At 38.3% G+C, this 16,560-nt stretch overlaps 1 protein-coding gene across 2 annotated transcripts in view; it reads left to right on the top strand.

The window, feature by feature from the left end:
- IPO11 (importin 11) overlaps nt 1-10,475 on the top strand; it is a 274,257-nt gene extending 263,782 nt beyond the window's left edge. For both annotated transcript variants that reach the window (XM_023729611.1, XM_004374553.2), the window contains one exon: nt 9,676-10,475. In XM_023729611.1, coding sequence (XP_023585379.1) covers nt 9,676-9,840 — 165 coding nt within the window. In that variant the 3' untranslated portion in view covers nt 9,841-10,475. The remainder of the gene's footprint in view (nt 1-9,675) is intronic.
- Nucleotides 10,476-16,560: the final 6,085 nt, after the last annotated feature.

The following is a 16,560-nucleotide window of genomic DNA, read 5'->3' as shown; positions in this document are numbered from 1 at the left end:
TATGCCCAAATAGGCTGCTTGTATGAGCTAGTTTGATTATTGGCACCTTTGAAGCTCTAATGTCCTGTCACCAGCTGGTTAGATCTGTTACTAGGCATGTGAACTCAGGAGTCTGCCCACTCCTCCTGTATGGATTCAGCTCAGGTGCCTAGGTAGATAACCACCAAGTGTGTGGTGTAGGCTCTCACAGTCCTAGACAGACATGGGTGATTGGTGTAGGCATAGGCATCTGGCTGTAGCAGGGGGACACACTCTGAGCAAGGTAGGGCGCTGACGTCCACCCCCGAGTATCCAGAAGGAAGGCGTGTCCCTGTTCCCTAGAGCATGTAGGTGGGTGGGTTTTGCAGCTGAACTGTGAGCACCTGAAGCTGTTGGCTGTAAGGACTGGGGGGCACCTCTTATTCATGGGCCTCTCTTGCAGGTGGCTATGTGGCATGGGTGGAGCCACCAGTCCTCGGGCCCCTTATGTGGGTAGGTGAAGATCCTGCTTATTGGGCAGAGCAGTGTCAAATGTCAGGAACCTGCCACTTCACAGGTGAAACAGTTGAAGTTACAGTTCCGGTATATACCCTGTTGTACTGCAGTAATGAGGGCCTACACAAGTCCATGCAGTGGGAAAGGCACTCAAAGTCCGTGGATCGCTTATGCCTGTGCTAGGCAAAGGAGCTGTGCCTACCCTGGGTCCCTGGCTTAGGGGAGCCGGCAGTTTATTTTTTCCCGTTTGTTAATTTGTTCACTATCCAAGGCAGGGAGAATGGCTCCGGGTGTGTGACGGATCCTGCTTCCTGCCCAGGGGACTCAGCAGTTGCTGATGCCAGTCCAGGACCCAGTGCAGAGCAGGGAGTGGGGAGGTAAATGAGAGAGATTTTCCCCTAAGGGTGGGGGGTGTTTTTGATCCACGCGGTAAGCCGTAATCTTTTATGGAGGGCAGCTTCTCACTCATTCTGGGTGGCCGTGTAGACTCTGGTGCTGGGTGTCTCTCCCAGCTTGGAAAACGTGCCTCCCAAGCACAGCTGCTTGCCTGCCTCACTGCTTACCCCCGAGCTGATCAGGCCTGAAGGGCTCAGGCTCTCGCCAGGTCACGTCTGGCAACTCCTCACTGCTTCTGAATCTTCTCTCCGTCATCCTGCCACTCAGTCCGGTATCTCAACTCTGCCTTTGATGTTTAGCGCTCCCAGATTGCCATATATAATCGAATCACTTGTTTTTTTGGGTCTTTGTTGTAAGAGGGTCCACCGGAAGCGTCTGACTACTCTGCCATCTTGTTCCAGCGTGTAAGATTCTTTTTGTTTTAATGATATATGTTTTATTTAGTCTGTTGCCTATATTTTACTTTAATGAATGTGAAAATACCTGTAGAGGTTTTGTTGGGTTCATTGGAGATCTTCGTCCTCAAAATTGTTTCTCCCCCCAGTTTTTCTATAACAGTGATTCCCACTCTTGTATGTACATTAGGATCACCTGGGGAGCTTTTAAAAATCCCGGTACCCCAGTCCAGTTAAATAAGAATCTCTAGGAGTGGGACTTAGACATCAGCATTTTTAAAGCTCTCCAAGTGATTCCCAGTATGCTTCCAAGAGTAAGAACCACTGTTCTGTAAGGGCTTTGGGGGAGATTTCTGGAGGTTCCCTTTCCTCCTTCATCTTTGTTGTGAGTTTTAAAAGAGATAATATGCATGACAGGCCTAGCCTGTGCCTAGCACATGCCCTGCATGTGGTTGCAATTTAGTAAACGTACCACAATCAGAAGGGCATTAAACCTTTGGATGTTGAAGTCACAGAATTTTGATTCCTATTTAATTGATCTAATGAAGAGCATTGCATACTGAAAAACACAGGAAGAAAATGACTTGATGTTCTGTTACTCAGATATGGGCTGAAAAATTACTTTGTTTGGCTAATTGCTTTAATTGTTATTTCTTTCAGGCAGAGATTTGAAGTACAATGAAATGCATAACTAGGATAAAAGTAAACTAGCATAAAAATACCCACGTAATAATGGTCCAGGACTGATGGTGAGAAAATAATATAAGAAAATGTAGAATACAAGCCAGTTGTTAAATTGGTTTTTGGTTTTTGTCACTGAGACATATATACACTTTTTTATATCTTGTAAAGTCCTGGTCCCAATTTTTCTACACACAGCAGTGTAAAGTAGTTCCTTTACTTACAGGCTCATCAAAAATTAGAAAGTATAATCTAAGTTCCTAGAGGACAGCTACAATGGTGATGATACAAATCTCAACTGGCTTCCTTGGAATCTGAATTTCACACTAGGTGTAACTGATGACTAAATTTTTATTGCCATATCTTACTGATGAGGTAGGTGCTGTTTGGCACTTGAGCGTCTCATACTCTTCGTTAAGCCAGAGTCAGGAGAGTCTATATCCAACAGATACGTATATTTTAGAAAATGACAGTTACCTGCACTGAAATAATTAGAGGTCAGAAAAGAAGGCAGTTTTAAAATCAGAAATATTTGTAATCATGCTAAGGAATTTTTGAAGACCACATGGTTAATTTAAGCATATTGTCTTAGACAAATTTTTCTTTAAAATTTTTAATCTGTTGCATAGATAGTGTGTTTATACATTATCTACCAGGCTTCATAAAAGTACATTATTATTCTTACAAAAATATTCTGCATTTTTTTTAGGGTGAAAAAACCACTCATTCTCTTTAGCAAAGTTCCATATCAAATAACTTTATAGTAAGTAATTGCTGAAAAATTATCATAGGGTATATGCAGGCTTACAAAGTGAGTAATAACGTGATATGCCACATAACTTGAGGGAAATGAAAGATCAGCTTCACTGATTTCCTGCTGGTTAAAATTGCTGATTAATGCTGTAATATAATGCAGTGGAAAACTTTGTTTCAAGGAATGAAAATCTCAAAAAACAAGAAATACACATCCTGAAAAGTAGTACCACAGGAGCTAAAGTCTTGCACCAGCTTTAAAGACTAACTACCTTATAGATTGAAGCATACATCAAAAGACTGTAATTACCAGCAGAGGGACCTGATACACAGTTCAACAGGAACTATTCTGTCTTTAGAGTATTAATTTTAAAACCAAGGAGTACTGAACTACTTGCTCATTAAAATCCAGTGTGTGGAGATTTGAAGTGTGTCAGGCTAGTTATATTAACACGTAATTTATCTGGCATTGCCCTAGAGTCAGGAATTCTGGATATTTTTTACTAGTAGCTGATGCTTGTAAAGGTTCCTAATTTTATATAAGCCATTTTAATGGAAATATTAAAGTATCACCTACCTCCATGGAGGGTATGGTTTAAAAGGGGAGGCATAGAGAAGTTATGGAAAGAGAACAGAACTTGGTATTTGGATATCTATATTCTAGTTCTACTGATGTCATTAACTTGAAAACACACACACCTTGGATGTCACTTAATACCCAGGGACATCAGTTTTTCTCATCTCTAAAACGAAATTGCCACACTAGCTGCTCTGAAAGTGTCCAGTTGAACATTTGCGTAAGCTAATTGAGATATCTGGGGCAGCTTTTCCCCACACCCAGTGGCCACAGAGGGATGCACTTTTTGAGTCCCTGAGTCCATTTTTTAAAAGAACAGTTTTTGAATAATTTTAGATTTACAGAAAAGTATCAAAGATAGTACAGAGAGTTCCCATGTGCCACTCACCCAGTTTCCCCTAATGTCAACATCTTACATTACCATGGTACATTTATCAAACTAAGAAATTAATATTGATATATTACTATTAATTACTGACTTCATTCAGATTTTACCAGTTTTTCCATTAATGCCCCTAGTTTCAGGACACCACACATTTCGTGTAGCATGATTCTATTTTTAATAGTTTTCTTTCTCTTCCATTAACGCCCGATTATCAGCTGATCTTCCACATTGTTGTCGTTGTTTCTGTTTGTTTTTATCTTCTGTTTGTTTTTATCTTCTCAAAGTTGTGTGCCTAAGCAACTCTGAATTAGAAACTAGGTTAGCTAAGGTAATCATACTTGTTAGAAGTGTATGGAAAGAAGAATAAGCAATTTCTGATTTTGTAAGGTTCTGCTATGAATAATCTATGTGAATTCTGGCACATGGTTGCCACAAAAGCTATTTTTGTTGTTCAGAGACCTTTGGAAATTCCTTGCACCCCCTCTTCCCCCACCAGTGTATTCTTGGTGGTTGAGGTTGCCAGATTACTTAGCTCTCTGGATTGTGACGTGTTGCTGTGTATGAAGAAGGCTGAAGAATCATTCACTCAATCTATTTCACATAATATTTTTTGAAAAGAAGATATTAATAGCATTTTTAATGAATGTCTGCCAAATACCAAAATAGATGTTACAGTGAATTAAAAGTTGGCTTCTGTCTACCATTAATCCTATGGAACTACTGTCTTGCTGTGATTGGTGTACCCAGGAACTGTGCATATATGATGATACGTTGTGGTAGAAGAGAAAACTTTAGGCACAATGCTGGATTTGATATAACAGACTCTAGAAATAATATGGAACCACCTTTAGTTTCTCAATGAAAGGGAACACCATACCAAAAAAGGTAAGAAGGTTGAAGATGCTGGAGATGAATATTCATTTCCAAAGAAGCAGGGCTTTGTTCATTCCAATTCGAACCCCTACTGAGAATTTATAGTTCTAACAAGTACTCAGGTGATGCTAATACTGCTGGTTAGGGACCAATTCTGAGAACCACTAGTGGAACAGTGGTCCTCAAAATTTATTATACATAAGAATCACCTGGGGATCTTGTTGAAATGTAGATTCTGATTCAGTATATCTGGAGTGGAAATGCAGATTCTTAGCAGGGGTTTGAACTGGTTCAAAGCCCTGCAAAGAAGGGTGGTTGTTGTTTCTTTTTAGATTGATGGAATTACTTTTCTCTGCATCTTAGAAACACCAGAAGGGAAAACCATGACACTGTGTATTTAATTATCATACAGCAGTTCTCAGAGTGGGTTGGAAGAGGGACTGCAGAATCACCACGGTTTTTAAAAACTATACATGTAGTGCATCCTGTTGCCTGGGATGTATATGCTTCTGAGTCAGGGGCAAAGTACACTGTATATAGTTTGAAACTGCTTGGTAACTTTGATCCCTCTACCCCAACATACATATACTTGACAGTCATTAGTGTATTGTGAACATACACATATGGTTTCAGAACAACAAACTAAACCCAGAAAATAGTTGGTCTTCTTACTGCAAGTTAAGATCTGAAAAAAAACATAGGAGTTATTCTGCATAGTTCCTATGTGACATAAATTTTATGTGTTACTCCTCCAAATACCATCAAATTGTTAAGCTTATAAAAAAGTTTATTATTATTGTTATTATTCTACCTTTATCATCCCCTGTACAGAATAATGTACCTGTCTATTTCTGGAATATACATAGAGTCCTGATAATTGTGTACTTAACAACGCATACGGTAATTGTATAAAATCCAGAAAAAGTCAATGGAGCGTTGTATGTGTGTGTGGTGAGGGAAGCATTAGATAGCTTTATTTACTAAGAATAACTAAAATATTAACTCTTGAAAAATTTTTTTAAAACTTGTATTGTGCTTTAGGTGAAAGTTTACAGCTCAAGTTAGTTTCTCATACAAAAATTTATACACACATTGTTTTATGACCCTAGTTGCTGTCCCTATAATGTAACAGCATACTCCTCCTTTCCACCCCGGATTTCTTGTGTACATTCATCCAGCTTCCATCTCTTTATGCCTTCTCATCTCACCTCCGGACAGGAGCTGCCCATTTAGTGTCATGTATCTACTTGAACTAAGAAGCACAGTCTTCACGAGTATCATTTTATGTCTTATGGTCCAGTCTAATGGTCGTCTGAAGAGTTGGCTTTGGGAATGGTTTTAGTTCTGGGTTAACAGAGAGTCCAGGGACTGTGTCTTCCATAGTTCTCCAGTCGCAGTCAGACCATTAAGTCTGCTTTTTTTTTACTAGAATTTGAGTTCTGCAATCCCCTTTCTCCCACTCCATCAGGAATTCTCTGTTGTGTTCCCTGTCAGGGCAGTCATTGGTGGTAGTCGGGCACCATCTAGTTCTTCTGGTCCCAGGCTAATGGAGTCTCTGGTTTATGTGGCTGTTTCTGTCTCCTGGGCTAATATTTTCCTTGTGTTTTTGGTGTTCATTCTCCTTTGCTTCAGGTGGGTTGGGACCAATTGATGCATCTTAGATGGCTGCTCGCTAGCTTTTAAGATGTCAGATGCCCCTCACCAAAGTGGGATGCTTAACTCTTGAAAAATTTTAACAACACATCTGGAAGGAACACATTAGAATTTTTGTTTGCTAAGTTTTTTATTTAGATGCATCTTATATTTGAAAGAATATAAATTAAAAATTGAATTAGTAATTAAAAATCTTTTCATAAAGAAACACCTAAACCCAGATGGCTTCCATGGTAAATTTATGAAGCATTTAAAGAAGAAATAATATCACCGTTCCACAAACTCTTCCAGAAAATAGAGGAGGATGAAACACTTCCCAACTCATTATATGATGCTGGTATCACCCTAATACCCAAACCAGACAAAGATATTAACAGAAAGAAAAACTACAGACCAGTATGGCTCATGAATGTAGATAAATAAATCCCCAACAAAATACTAGTAAAACAAATCTAACAACATATGCATCATGACCAAGCGGGATTTATTCCAGGAATACAAGGTTAATATAGCATCTGCAAATCAATCAATGTAATACATATTAATAGGATAAAGGACAAAACCATATGACCATCTTAATATATAAGCAGATGTAAATATGAAAAGCATTTGACAAAATCCAATACCCATTCTTGATTGAAACAAGCAAAACAAAACTTGTAACAGAAACTTCCTCATACTGGCATCTACAAAAAACCTACAGCAACCATCATACTTAATGGTGAAAGACAGAATGCTTTCTTCCTAAGAAGAGGAAGGAAGCAGGCCCACTTTTGCCTCTTCTATTCAGCATAGTACTGGAGGTTCTAACTAGTGCAGTCAGGCAAGCAAATGAAATAAAAAGGATCCAAATTGGAAAAGGAGAAGTACAACTGTCTTTATTCATAGATGACATAGTCCTCTTTGTAGAAAATCCTAAGGAATTCACGCAAAAAAAATCTATTAGAACTAATAAACAACTACAGCAAGGTTGCAGAATACAAAATCAATATAAAAAGTGTCTGGGAAAAGAGAAGGGACTTAGATACTTCTACAAATGATTAATTGGGACAAAACATTCCTAGATATCCTTGTCAGAAATAGAATGAAAATTGGGATAGGTGTGATATGATTTAGTTGTTAAGTGGAATTTTGAGGTAGATGGAAGTGACATCAATGTCACACAGTCATTTGGGGGCATATATAATATGGTGACTCTAGGAATCTGACCTCCGCAACTCCTGAGTGATGGAGTGTGCACTCAGGAGGCATGACAAGGTAGGTGGTCATCTTATGTTGTTCTCTCCTGTTCCAAGTTCCAGAATCAGATGCCTCTAATGTCCCAAGGGGTTGGTAGGTTACATTGCCATAGGTGATTCCACAAGTCACATTAAAATATTTTTTACTAAACTTTTTATGTTGAGGTAATTGTAGATTCACATATAGTTGTAAGAAACAATATAGAGAGAACCTGTAGGGTACCCTTTATCCAGTTTCCTTCAATAATAACATTTTTCTGTTTTTTTTTTTTTTTACTCTAAATCAGATAATTAAGTTACTTATAAGTCAGGTGGGTGTTATTTACATAAAGGTAATAGTTGAAGTTCTTTGCAAAGGCTATCAGTGACTGACTACTCATCGTCTTTTCATTATGGTGACTGTAGGCACTGTCGGAAACCCTGGTGGCGTAGTGGTTAAGAGTTTGGCTGCAACCAAAAGGCTGGCAGTTCAAATCCACCAGGCACTCCTTGGAAACCCTAAGGGGCAGCTCTCCTCTGTCCTATAGGGTCGCTGTGAGTCAGAATCGACTCGACGGCAATGGGTTTGGGTTTTTTTTGTTGTTGTTATAGGCAGTATTACATTCAAAGAAATGGTTATCTGAGTTTTTAGTGGAGGCACAGTAATGGTTCTGCTCTAGTGAATCATTCACTCAATCTATTTCACTTACTATATCTTAAAAAGAAGATATTAATGCCTACTTATAATGAATGTCTGCCACATGCCAAAATGGACATTTATTTGCAAACAGATTTTTTTTTTAATTTTAAAGACCTTTTAAGGTATGCACTTGGAGATGCTGTATCTGTCTTCTTTCTTCCTTCTCTCCCTCACAACTCACCTTCCAAAAGAGATTATTGCTTTTAATCTTTTCATGATTGATCAGTTTCCTCCATTGTTTGATATAATACTGTTGTAGTGTTGTGCAATCCCGATGGGGTCTAGTATGTTAATACTTTTCCTTTTAATTTATCTATTGAAAATGAAAGTATGGAAATGTGATAAGTTAACTGTTTACAGTTTCTTATAGCAAATTGAAACAAAACATTTAAACCCCACTCTTAAGCTTCATTTAAGTAGTTAGATGAACTTGCTGAAAAAGCTCAGCTGCTTTTCACTCATACTGAGCAGATGGTTTTAGTTACAGATAATTTTAAAATCATTTGCACGATGTTTCAACAAAGTTGGCATCCTTTTTAGTAAGAAGTCTATTAGTAATTAAAACAGTATTGCACATTATTGCATGTTGCTTTAAGAGAACAAATACTTTAAAATGTTCAAGTTCTATGCATTTTTTAGAATGATATCTTCAGACATATGGACGCAGACCTTCATGTGTACAGTTCTTGGTATTCTTTCTCCTATCTATCTTCCAGAGAAATGAGTATTGAAATTACTCTTGCCTTGGATTTATCATGTAACCTTGGAATGGTCACATACTGGATTTCACATATTTCAAATGCACAGCACCTATGTCTCTGCCTTTCAGTTACATTTTCCATCTGTAATCATTTTGAAACCCATCTGTATCGCTCAGACTACAGAGGTGATTCAGCTGCTTCATCTACCTAGAACAAAATTGTTATCAGTAAGGAAAGAGATTTCTATGCAGACAAAAACCTCATACACTTTACTTAAAATAAAGCCTTGCCAGATGTTCAGCTTTATTGATAATGAGAGAAATGCAGCTTAAAGCAATGTTGTGTTGTTTTTCAGTGGTTAAATTTTGAAGTATTTTAAACATAACAACACCAATGGTAACAACATCACAAGCCAGAAACTCTCATACCTTTTAAATTGGTATAGACCACGGGAATAAACTTGATAACAGTCCTGAGGGCATTACAGAGTTGCCACATTGCCGAGTGTCTGATCTTCCTGATGGTAGCTCTAGACAATTGTGTTTGAGTGCTCTTCAGCATGTTATATTCCTTGTAAAGTGCTTTCTGCCAGGATTTGAGGCTTTAAATGGATGAGCCCCCAGCTCTTGAGAAATTGGGCTAATGGTAGCAACTTAGGTTCAGAGGACCTTACAGAACTGAGGTAAAATTAATTGAATGAAATTTTCTTTGACAAACTTTTCCACAATGAGACTATTTTAGAATCCTTTGTAAGAAGGGAGGCAAGAGCAGTGTTGTTATTGCAGAAGAGATTACAGAGAGTTTTAGTCCGATGAGAGTGATGTGTTTTGCTTTCTTTGACCCATTTTGGCTTCTCCCTGTGTCCCACAGCTGGCCCTGAAGGACCCAGTACACACGGTGTCGCTACAGCAGTTCATCTACGAGAAGCTCAAGGCACAGCAGGAGTTACTGGGAGAACAAGGCTTCCAGTCCCTCATGGAAACAGTGGACACAGAGATTGTCACCGAGCTACAGGAGTTTTTGCAGGGATTCTAAAAGCACACAACAGAATTGTGGCTGCCTCCCCTTTTTGAAATAAGCCGAATAACCCAGCCTGCCTTCTGTACATGAGAGCCTGCTGAGATGATGGGGAAATCACTTGTGTTTGAGAATAAAGAAGCAAAGACCATACATTTTTTACTACAAAATTCAAGGAATAAATATAAAATACCGAATAACTAAAATCACAAACCTATTCCTCAAAAGAATTTAATTTTATATTTATGAGGGGCCCTGCGTTTGCTAGAGATACATTTGATGACAGTAGCTGCTTAGTTCCCCGTTAAGAGAAGAAACTGATTATCTTTTAATCATGTACTCTTAACACTTGAGAAGATGGACGTTAATGTCTGAGATTTTTGCAACCAAAATTAGTTACATTTGGCAGGCTTTTCCTTTTTTTAAGCTAATGAAACTACAGGTTTGAAAAATGGCAAAGCTGTTCAGATGATACAATTCAGGAAATTTGTGCACCAGGCAAAAATAAATAAATAGTGAGAAGTACACATTACTAAGATTATCTTGCAAGGTGTTGTTTTCATTTGACCTAGAAACCGTGTTTTATCAGACAGATGCTTTTAATTTTCATTATAGTAACGATATGGGAATTAGGGTTTTTTTTTTTTTTTTCCCTTGTTTCATTTTTAGTAACTACATTTAATCTTTAAATGCATATTGTAAGGCCTGCAGAAGTGAACCTGTGGTACTACAGTCCCAGGTGGGAGACCTCTGGTCATGGTTTGGTCCTAGTGACTTTGTTACTCTTGAAGGTGAGCAGCCCTGTGAGCACCGAGAAGAGCCAGGCAGTCTGCCACCCGACTATGCTGTGACATGACTGTGACAGCTGCTCTGTACTCTCCTGGCTCGGGTTCCTCCGTGCACCAGGGCCTCTGTGGCACGGGTGCACCTCAGAGGACCCAGCAGCAGCCCCCAGATTGGGGCGGCACTTAAAAGGCAGAAACATGCCAGGTTCATCAGGGTACCAACACAGATGTGACTAGTCTTCCTTCCTTATTCCTCCAACTCACAGTACCAAAAAGGGAGAAAAGGAGAAAATAAAGCCTTACTTTGTTTTACTTGCCATTTATTGTAAGGAACCTCTGAAGCATTTTTCAGGAACTATTCAAAAGCAAGGTTGCAAAATGTCTGCTCTTTCGATAGAAAGTTGGGTACAGTATATAACACTGTGGGAAACCCACTGCCCCTTTGTAAGCTGTGGAACCCAAAATGTATGAAAATGTTTGATGTTTTCAGCAAGAGAAAGAAAATATGGTCTCAATTAAATTTTCCAAAGATACCTCACCTTTGACTGATGTGTCTGGTTATTTTTCTTGCCCCACAAAAATGAATTCATAAAATTGCACAGTGAATTTTAAAGGGAAGTGTTTTTTCATACTCTAGCTTTGGCTTTGTGCTAGTAGCAGGTGGCAATGCTACATGTAGCAAAACCTAGTTACCCTTTTAGTTTATCTTTTCATTGAAAGACTAAAAGGTTCTTTAATAGGATGTTTTGATATCATTATTATTCAGCCTTCAAGACTGATCTAAGAAGAATAATGGCTGTCTCTTAATTATTTTTGTTTGAGGCACTATCCCCATTAGTGTTACCAAGTATTCTCAAACATGCTGTAGTTCTTCAGTTGTAGTAAAATACTCATCTTTCCAATGACAGATTTTATTACCGTGTCATAGCAAATATTACTAAAATAGTTACATAGTAAAAAAAAAAAAAAAAGCTAATTTTAGGGAAAGACTTTGGTTAATGTTTAAAACATAGATTGACATAAGCTTTATAAATAGCTCAGAAAAAATTCGTGTATCTTGAATTTTTAAATGCTCAGTTAAGACATAAAATATAATCACTGACCTACAGAATTTTATTCATGAAACCAACTCAGCCAGGCCTCTGGTTGAACTTATCTGTGGCTCCTGATACAAGGTGATGATTGTTTCTGTTCCATAAACATACCTGCTCTTCTATTTTGTGTTCCAAAGATGACTTCTAGTCTTTGGCAAAGGCCCATGTGGTCAAAAGTAACATTCTAAGGTTTTTGTTGTTAATTCTTCTCTCTCGTCTCCTGCCAGCTATATTATACATGTTAAAATACTTGTACGTTTGCTCTTGAAAATTTATCACCTTAGATATTGATTTTACCTATTCATTTATTCAGCCAGTATTTGTGGAGTTCCTGTTTAGTGCTCAGACACTATGCTAAATGTTAGGGTTACAACAGGATACCTACCTTCATGAAGCTTCGCAATTCAGTGGGAACACAAATTTCTAATGTGAAGTAAAATAAGAGTTCTAATGGAAATGTACATCCAGGGGCAGCAGGTGCACAGGGAATGGAGGTAGTGTACAAAAGAGAATGATGCTATTACTTTATAATTTGATAGGAATTTAAAACCCACTCTCAAACACCATAGTTTGGTGAGGTTGTTTAAAAGTAAATGGCACTATACTGGAACTGCTCTTTGACTCCAGACTCAGAGTTATTTGAAATTACTCTGACATACAAAATCAGTGATTTTTTAAAAAATGTTGAATCTCTGTAACCTCACGAATAAGCTCTAATTTCATGAATTACAACATATGGCTCACGTATGAAGGCGTAGTGTGAATAGAAATTGAAAAATTATTTGTGAATTGTTAAGAAAAAGATAACAGATGGCATGTCATGGAAAACAAAATATTTTTCTTCCCCCAACTTAAAAAATTTTTAAACCTACAGAAGCATTGAGAGTATAATGAACACCAGAATACCCTTCTTCTAGATTCACCAATTGTTAATATTTTGCCATATTTACTCTCATTTTCTCTTTACACACACACACATATATATGTGTACGTATTTTGCTGAATCATTTGAAAGTAATACTTCACCACCCCCAAATACTTCCGCACCTATCTCCTAAGAATGGTGTTCCTCTGCATATCCACTAACACCATTATATACCTAAGAAAAATTAATATTAATTCAATAATATAAACAGTTCATATTCCAGTTTTCCCAACTGCCTCAAAAATGTCTTTTACATGATGCTAATTTGTTTTTTGACCCAGAATCCAATCAACATTCATACATTGCATTTGGTTAACAGCAACTCTATTGGATGGAGTAGAACTGCCTCACAGAGTTCCCAAGTCTGTAAATCGTTACAGAAGCAGACTGCCATATCTTTCTCCCGTGGAAGGGCCAGTGGGTTTGAACTGCTGACCTTTTGGTTAGCAGCTGAGTGCTTAGATGCTTAGTATTTAAATGTACAGTAGTACGTTTTTTCATGTCATTGGGTTTTTTTGAAGAATGCAAGCTAGTTGTTTTGTAGAGTGTCCCTTATTGGAGAATTTTCTCATGATTTGATTCAGTTTAGACATTTTTGGCAATAAGACTACATAGGTAATATTGTATATTTTGCATCTTATTAGCCAAAAAAACAAACCTGTTGCCTTGGAGTCGATTCCGACTCATGGCGACCCCATGTGTTAGAGAGTAGAACTGCTGTTAGGACACACACAATGTCAATTTTTCTCTCTATTGATGCTAAGCTAGGTTAGATGGTGATAACCAAGCTATATGATAACCTTCCAAAAAGAACATTACTGTCCTAGAAACTTTCAGAGGATAAGTGGTTTTTCACTTGATTTAGAGCTCTTACCAACACCCAGCTTGCCTTTTCATTTACAGAAATTTCTGCAATTATATTTTAACATAGAAAAGTAGACTGAGCTATAGAAAAGGTATATTGAACCTGCTTCTTAATGGTCTGAAACTGTGTTATTATTATGGCACACTCCTTAGCCAAGAGTCATCTCTCTCCTGTGTTTTGAAGAGGTATGTAGTTGTTTGTGAGTGCCGGTATAACCTGAACTCACACACCACTAAAATGAAAGGCAAGCACAGCTTTTGGGATCTGTAAACTGTTGACAGAGGGAAATACACAGCAATATCTTATCTTTTTAGTGAGACTCATATTTGGGCTGAATTTAAAAGGCAGAAACATGCCAGGTTTAGACCATTTTAGTGTGGTTTAGGATGAGAAGCAGCACATCTTTTTAAGGAGAGAATCATTTACTTAAATGTGAAGCTTTGATCCTGGTATCTTGGTGGAACTGTAACATATGCTGAAAACACAGTTTAAAGCCACTTTTTCCCCTTAAGAAACTGCATCCTGTCTTGAATACATCTAAATTATACTGAACCTACCATACCCATTGCTGTGGAGTCATTTCCGACTCATAGTGACCCTATAGGACAGAGTAGAACTGCTCTATAGGGTATCCAAGGAGCAGCTGGTGGATTTGAACTGCTGACCTTTGGTTAGCAGTCTAGTTCTTAAACACCGAGCCACCAGAGCTCCATACTGAACCTGGTGTCTCATAAAATGTGAAAACGAATCCATTTAAGCTGCAGAGCTTGAACTTTTTCCAGAGCCCCATGCTGCTTGCCTGCAGTTGAGCTTTAGAGCCCTCTGGGTGGATGCTCCCCTGGAAAAGAACTATAGCTGCAAATCTGAATTTATCTACTTTTACCTCTTCTGGGTGGTTGAACTGGCCTGAGGGACTCCTTATGGTGTGGAGCACTTGGAGAAAGTTCAAAACTGAGAGTCATTGACTACATTTTCTCTTGAAATCTTTCTTACCATAGCAAGTGGAGAGTACCTGATAAGCCCATGGTCTTTAACAAACAAGAAGATTTGCTCCTTGTTCCAGCTAGTGCACACGTTCTAATTCATCTGGGCCTGTTGGAATTTATTTGGCCAAGTGTGTTTGAAGGGCTGTCTAATCCAGGAGGGAATGTATTGATGTCTGGTCATCTGGCCCTTTTTCTTTAAAAATGAAACATTGATTTTCATGCCACTTTAACTTCCCAGTAGGATAAAAGTAGAATCCAAGTAACTGCTAGAGCAGGTATGAGTCTAGTGAGGCTTAAAGCATTTATATCTATCTGCCACTAAGCAGATGGTTTTAATATGGGAAACTGGCCTTTTGGCTAGAATTCAGCTTGTTGGAGAATTGTATTGCAAGGGGTTAAAGCAGAAAAGTCTGGAGATGAGACTGTCAGCGACCCGCAAGTGAGCTTTTATTTTTCCTCAATAGGTTTAACCTGAAGCTAGATTGGCATCTAATTTCAAAAGAGACAGGTCATTTCCACAGCACTCTCTAGGCTAGCCCCTAAGTGGCTTTTTTTCTTTTTTAATGAACACAGCAACTTAAGCAATCATCTACAAGAGCAAAACTTTTTGATTGACAGAGAAGTTGTAGCTCATAAAAGTGTTTCCTGAAGTCAGAAGAGTTGCACTGACAGCTAGCCAGGGGAGGAAAGGATATTGACAGAACTGGAGGTAATCGCAAACTAATTGTCTTAGGCTGGGTTCTCTAGAGAAGCAAAACCACCAAAGCATGTATATATATATATAGAGAGAGAGACAGATTTCAAGGAAATAACTCACATGGTCAAGGAAGTGGCTCATGTGGTTGTGGAGGCTGGCAAGTCCCAAATCCATGGGTCAGATGTCAGGCTGGAGGCTTCTCCTGACTCATGTGGTTGTAAAGGCTGACAAACCCAAGTCTGGCAGGTCAGATGGCAGGCTGTTGGCCCACAGGGCTGTGGAACTGACGAATCCCAGAAGTGGCAAGTCAGACAGCAAGCTGCTAGCTCAGCTCCCAAGAACCAGAGGTCAGATGATGACAAGCCAGATGCAGGATCCAGAGCAGAGCAAGCCTTGCTAGAGCATCTGTATATATTGTATGCAGGCCACACCCCCAAGGAAATTCCCTTTTCAACTGATTAGCTGTTCACATCAGATTACAAAATGGAGGATGACTACATCATTACATAACTGCCACACTGCATCATTATATAACTGCCAAACCACTGAGAATCATGGCCAGCCAAATTGACACACAACCTTAACTATCACACTAATTATGAGCTCTATTTAGGCAAGGAAAGCAGCTCAGTTTATTTTTCTGTTTTTTGGATAGAAAGAAAAGCACATGTCCTGTGCTATTTCTGGCAGTGAAATCAATACTGTGAAATGGCCTTTTCCTTTTAGCCTTGTATGTTCTTATATCACAATGCATTGAGGGATGCTGAGCCAGGTGAGCAAATCCAACATGTTATTCTATTTGCTAGATATGCCTGCTAAAGGCAACTCACAATACAAAAATCCAAATTTACTGAAACAATAGGGAATTGATTACTTTAAAAGGTATTTTATACCGTTTGAAAAGGTCCTTGCAGATATCACATAGAATTTCAGAGCAGGAAGGAAATTAGAGAGATAGGATCTATTTTAACTTTATCATTTCACAGATGAGGAACCAGATCCAGAAAGTTTAGGCCTAGAATCGTGAGTCCCTAGTGACTACTCCAAAGTACTTTCAATTATGCTTTTTTCCAAAATATTTTTAGTGGTCACCCTAGAGTTTGTAACATATATTTTTAACTAATCTAAGTCCACTTTTAAATAACACTTTCCACTTGACATGTAGTGCAGGTGCCTTATAACAGCATAGTCTCAGTTCATCCTTCCTACCCCTTATGACATTGCTGTCACTCATTATACTTATCTATATGCTATAATTACCTAATACATTGTTACTATTAGCACTTTAAACAAAGATTTTTTTTATATTTTATTGTACTTCAGGTGAAGGCTTACAGAACAAATAGTTTCTCATGAAACAGTAGTACACATGTTGTTTTATGACAT

The sequence above is a fragment of the Trichechus manatus genome, unplaced genomic scaffold (assembly GCF_000243295.1).
Source record: "Trichechus manatus latirostris isolate Lorelei unplaced genomic scaffold, TriManLat1.0 scaffold00029, whole genome shotgun sequence".
In the NCBI taxonomy this organism is placed as follows: Eukaryota; Metazoa; Chordata; class Mammalia; order Sirenia; family Trichechidae; genus Trichechus; species Trichechus manatus.
This window is presented reverse-complemented; position numbering and strand designations above follow the sequence as displayed.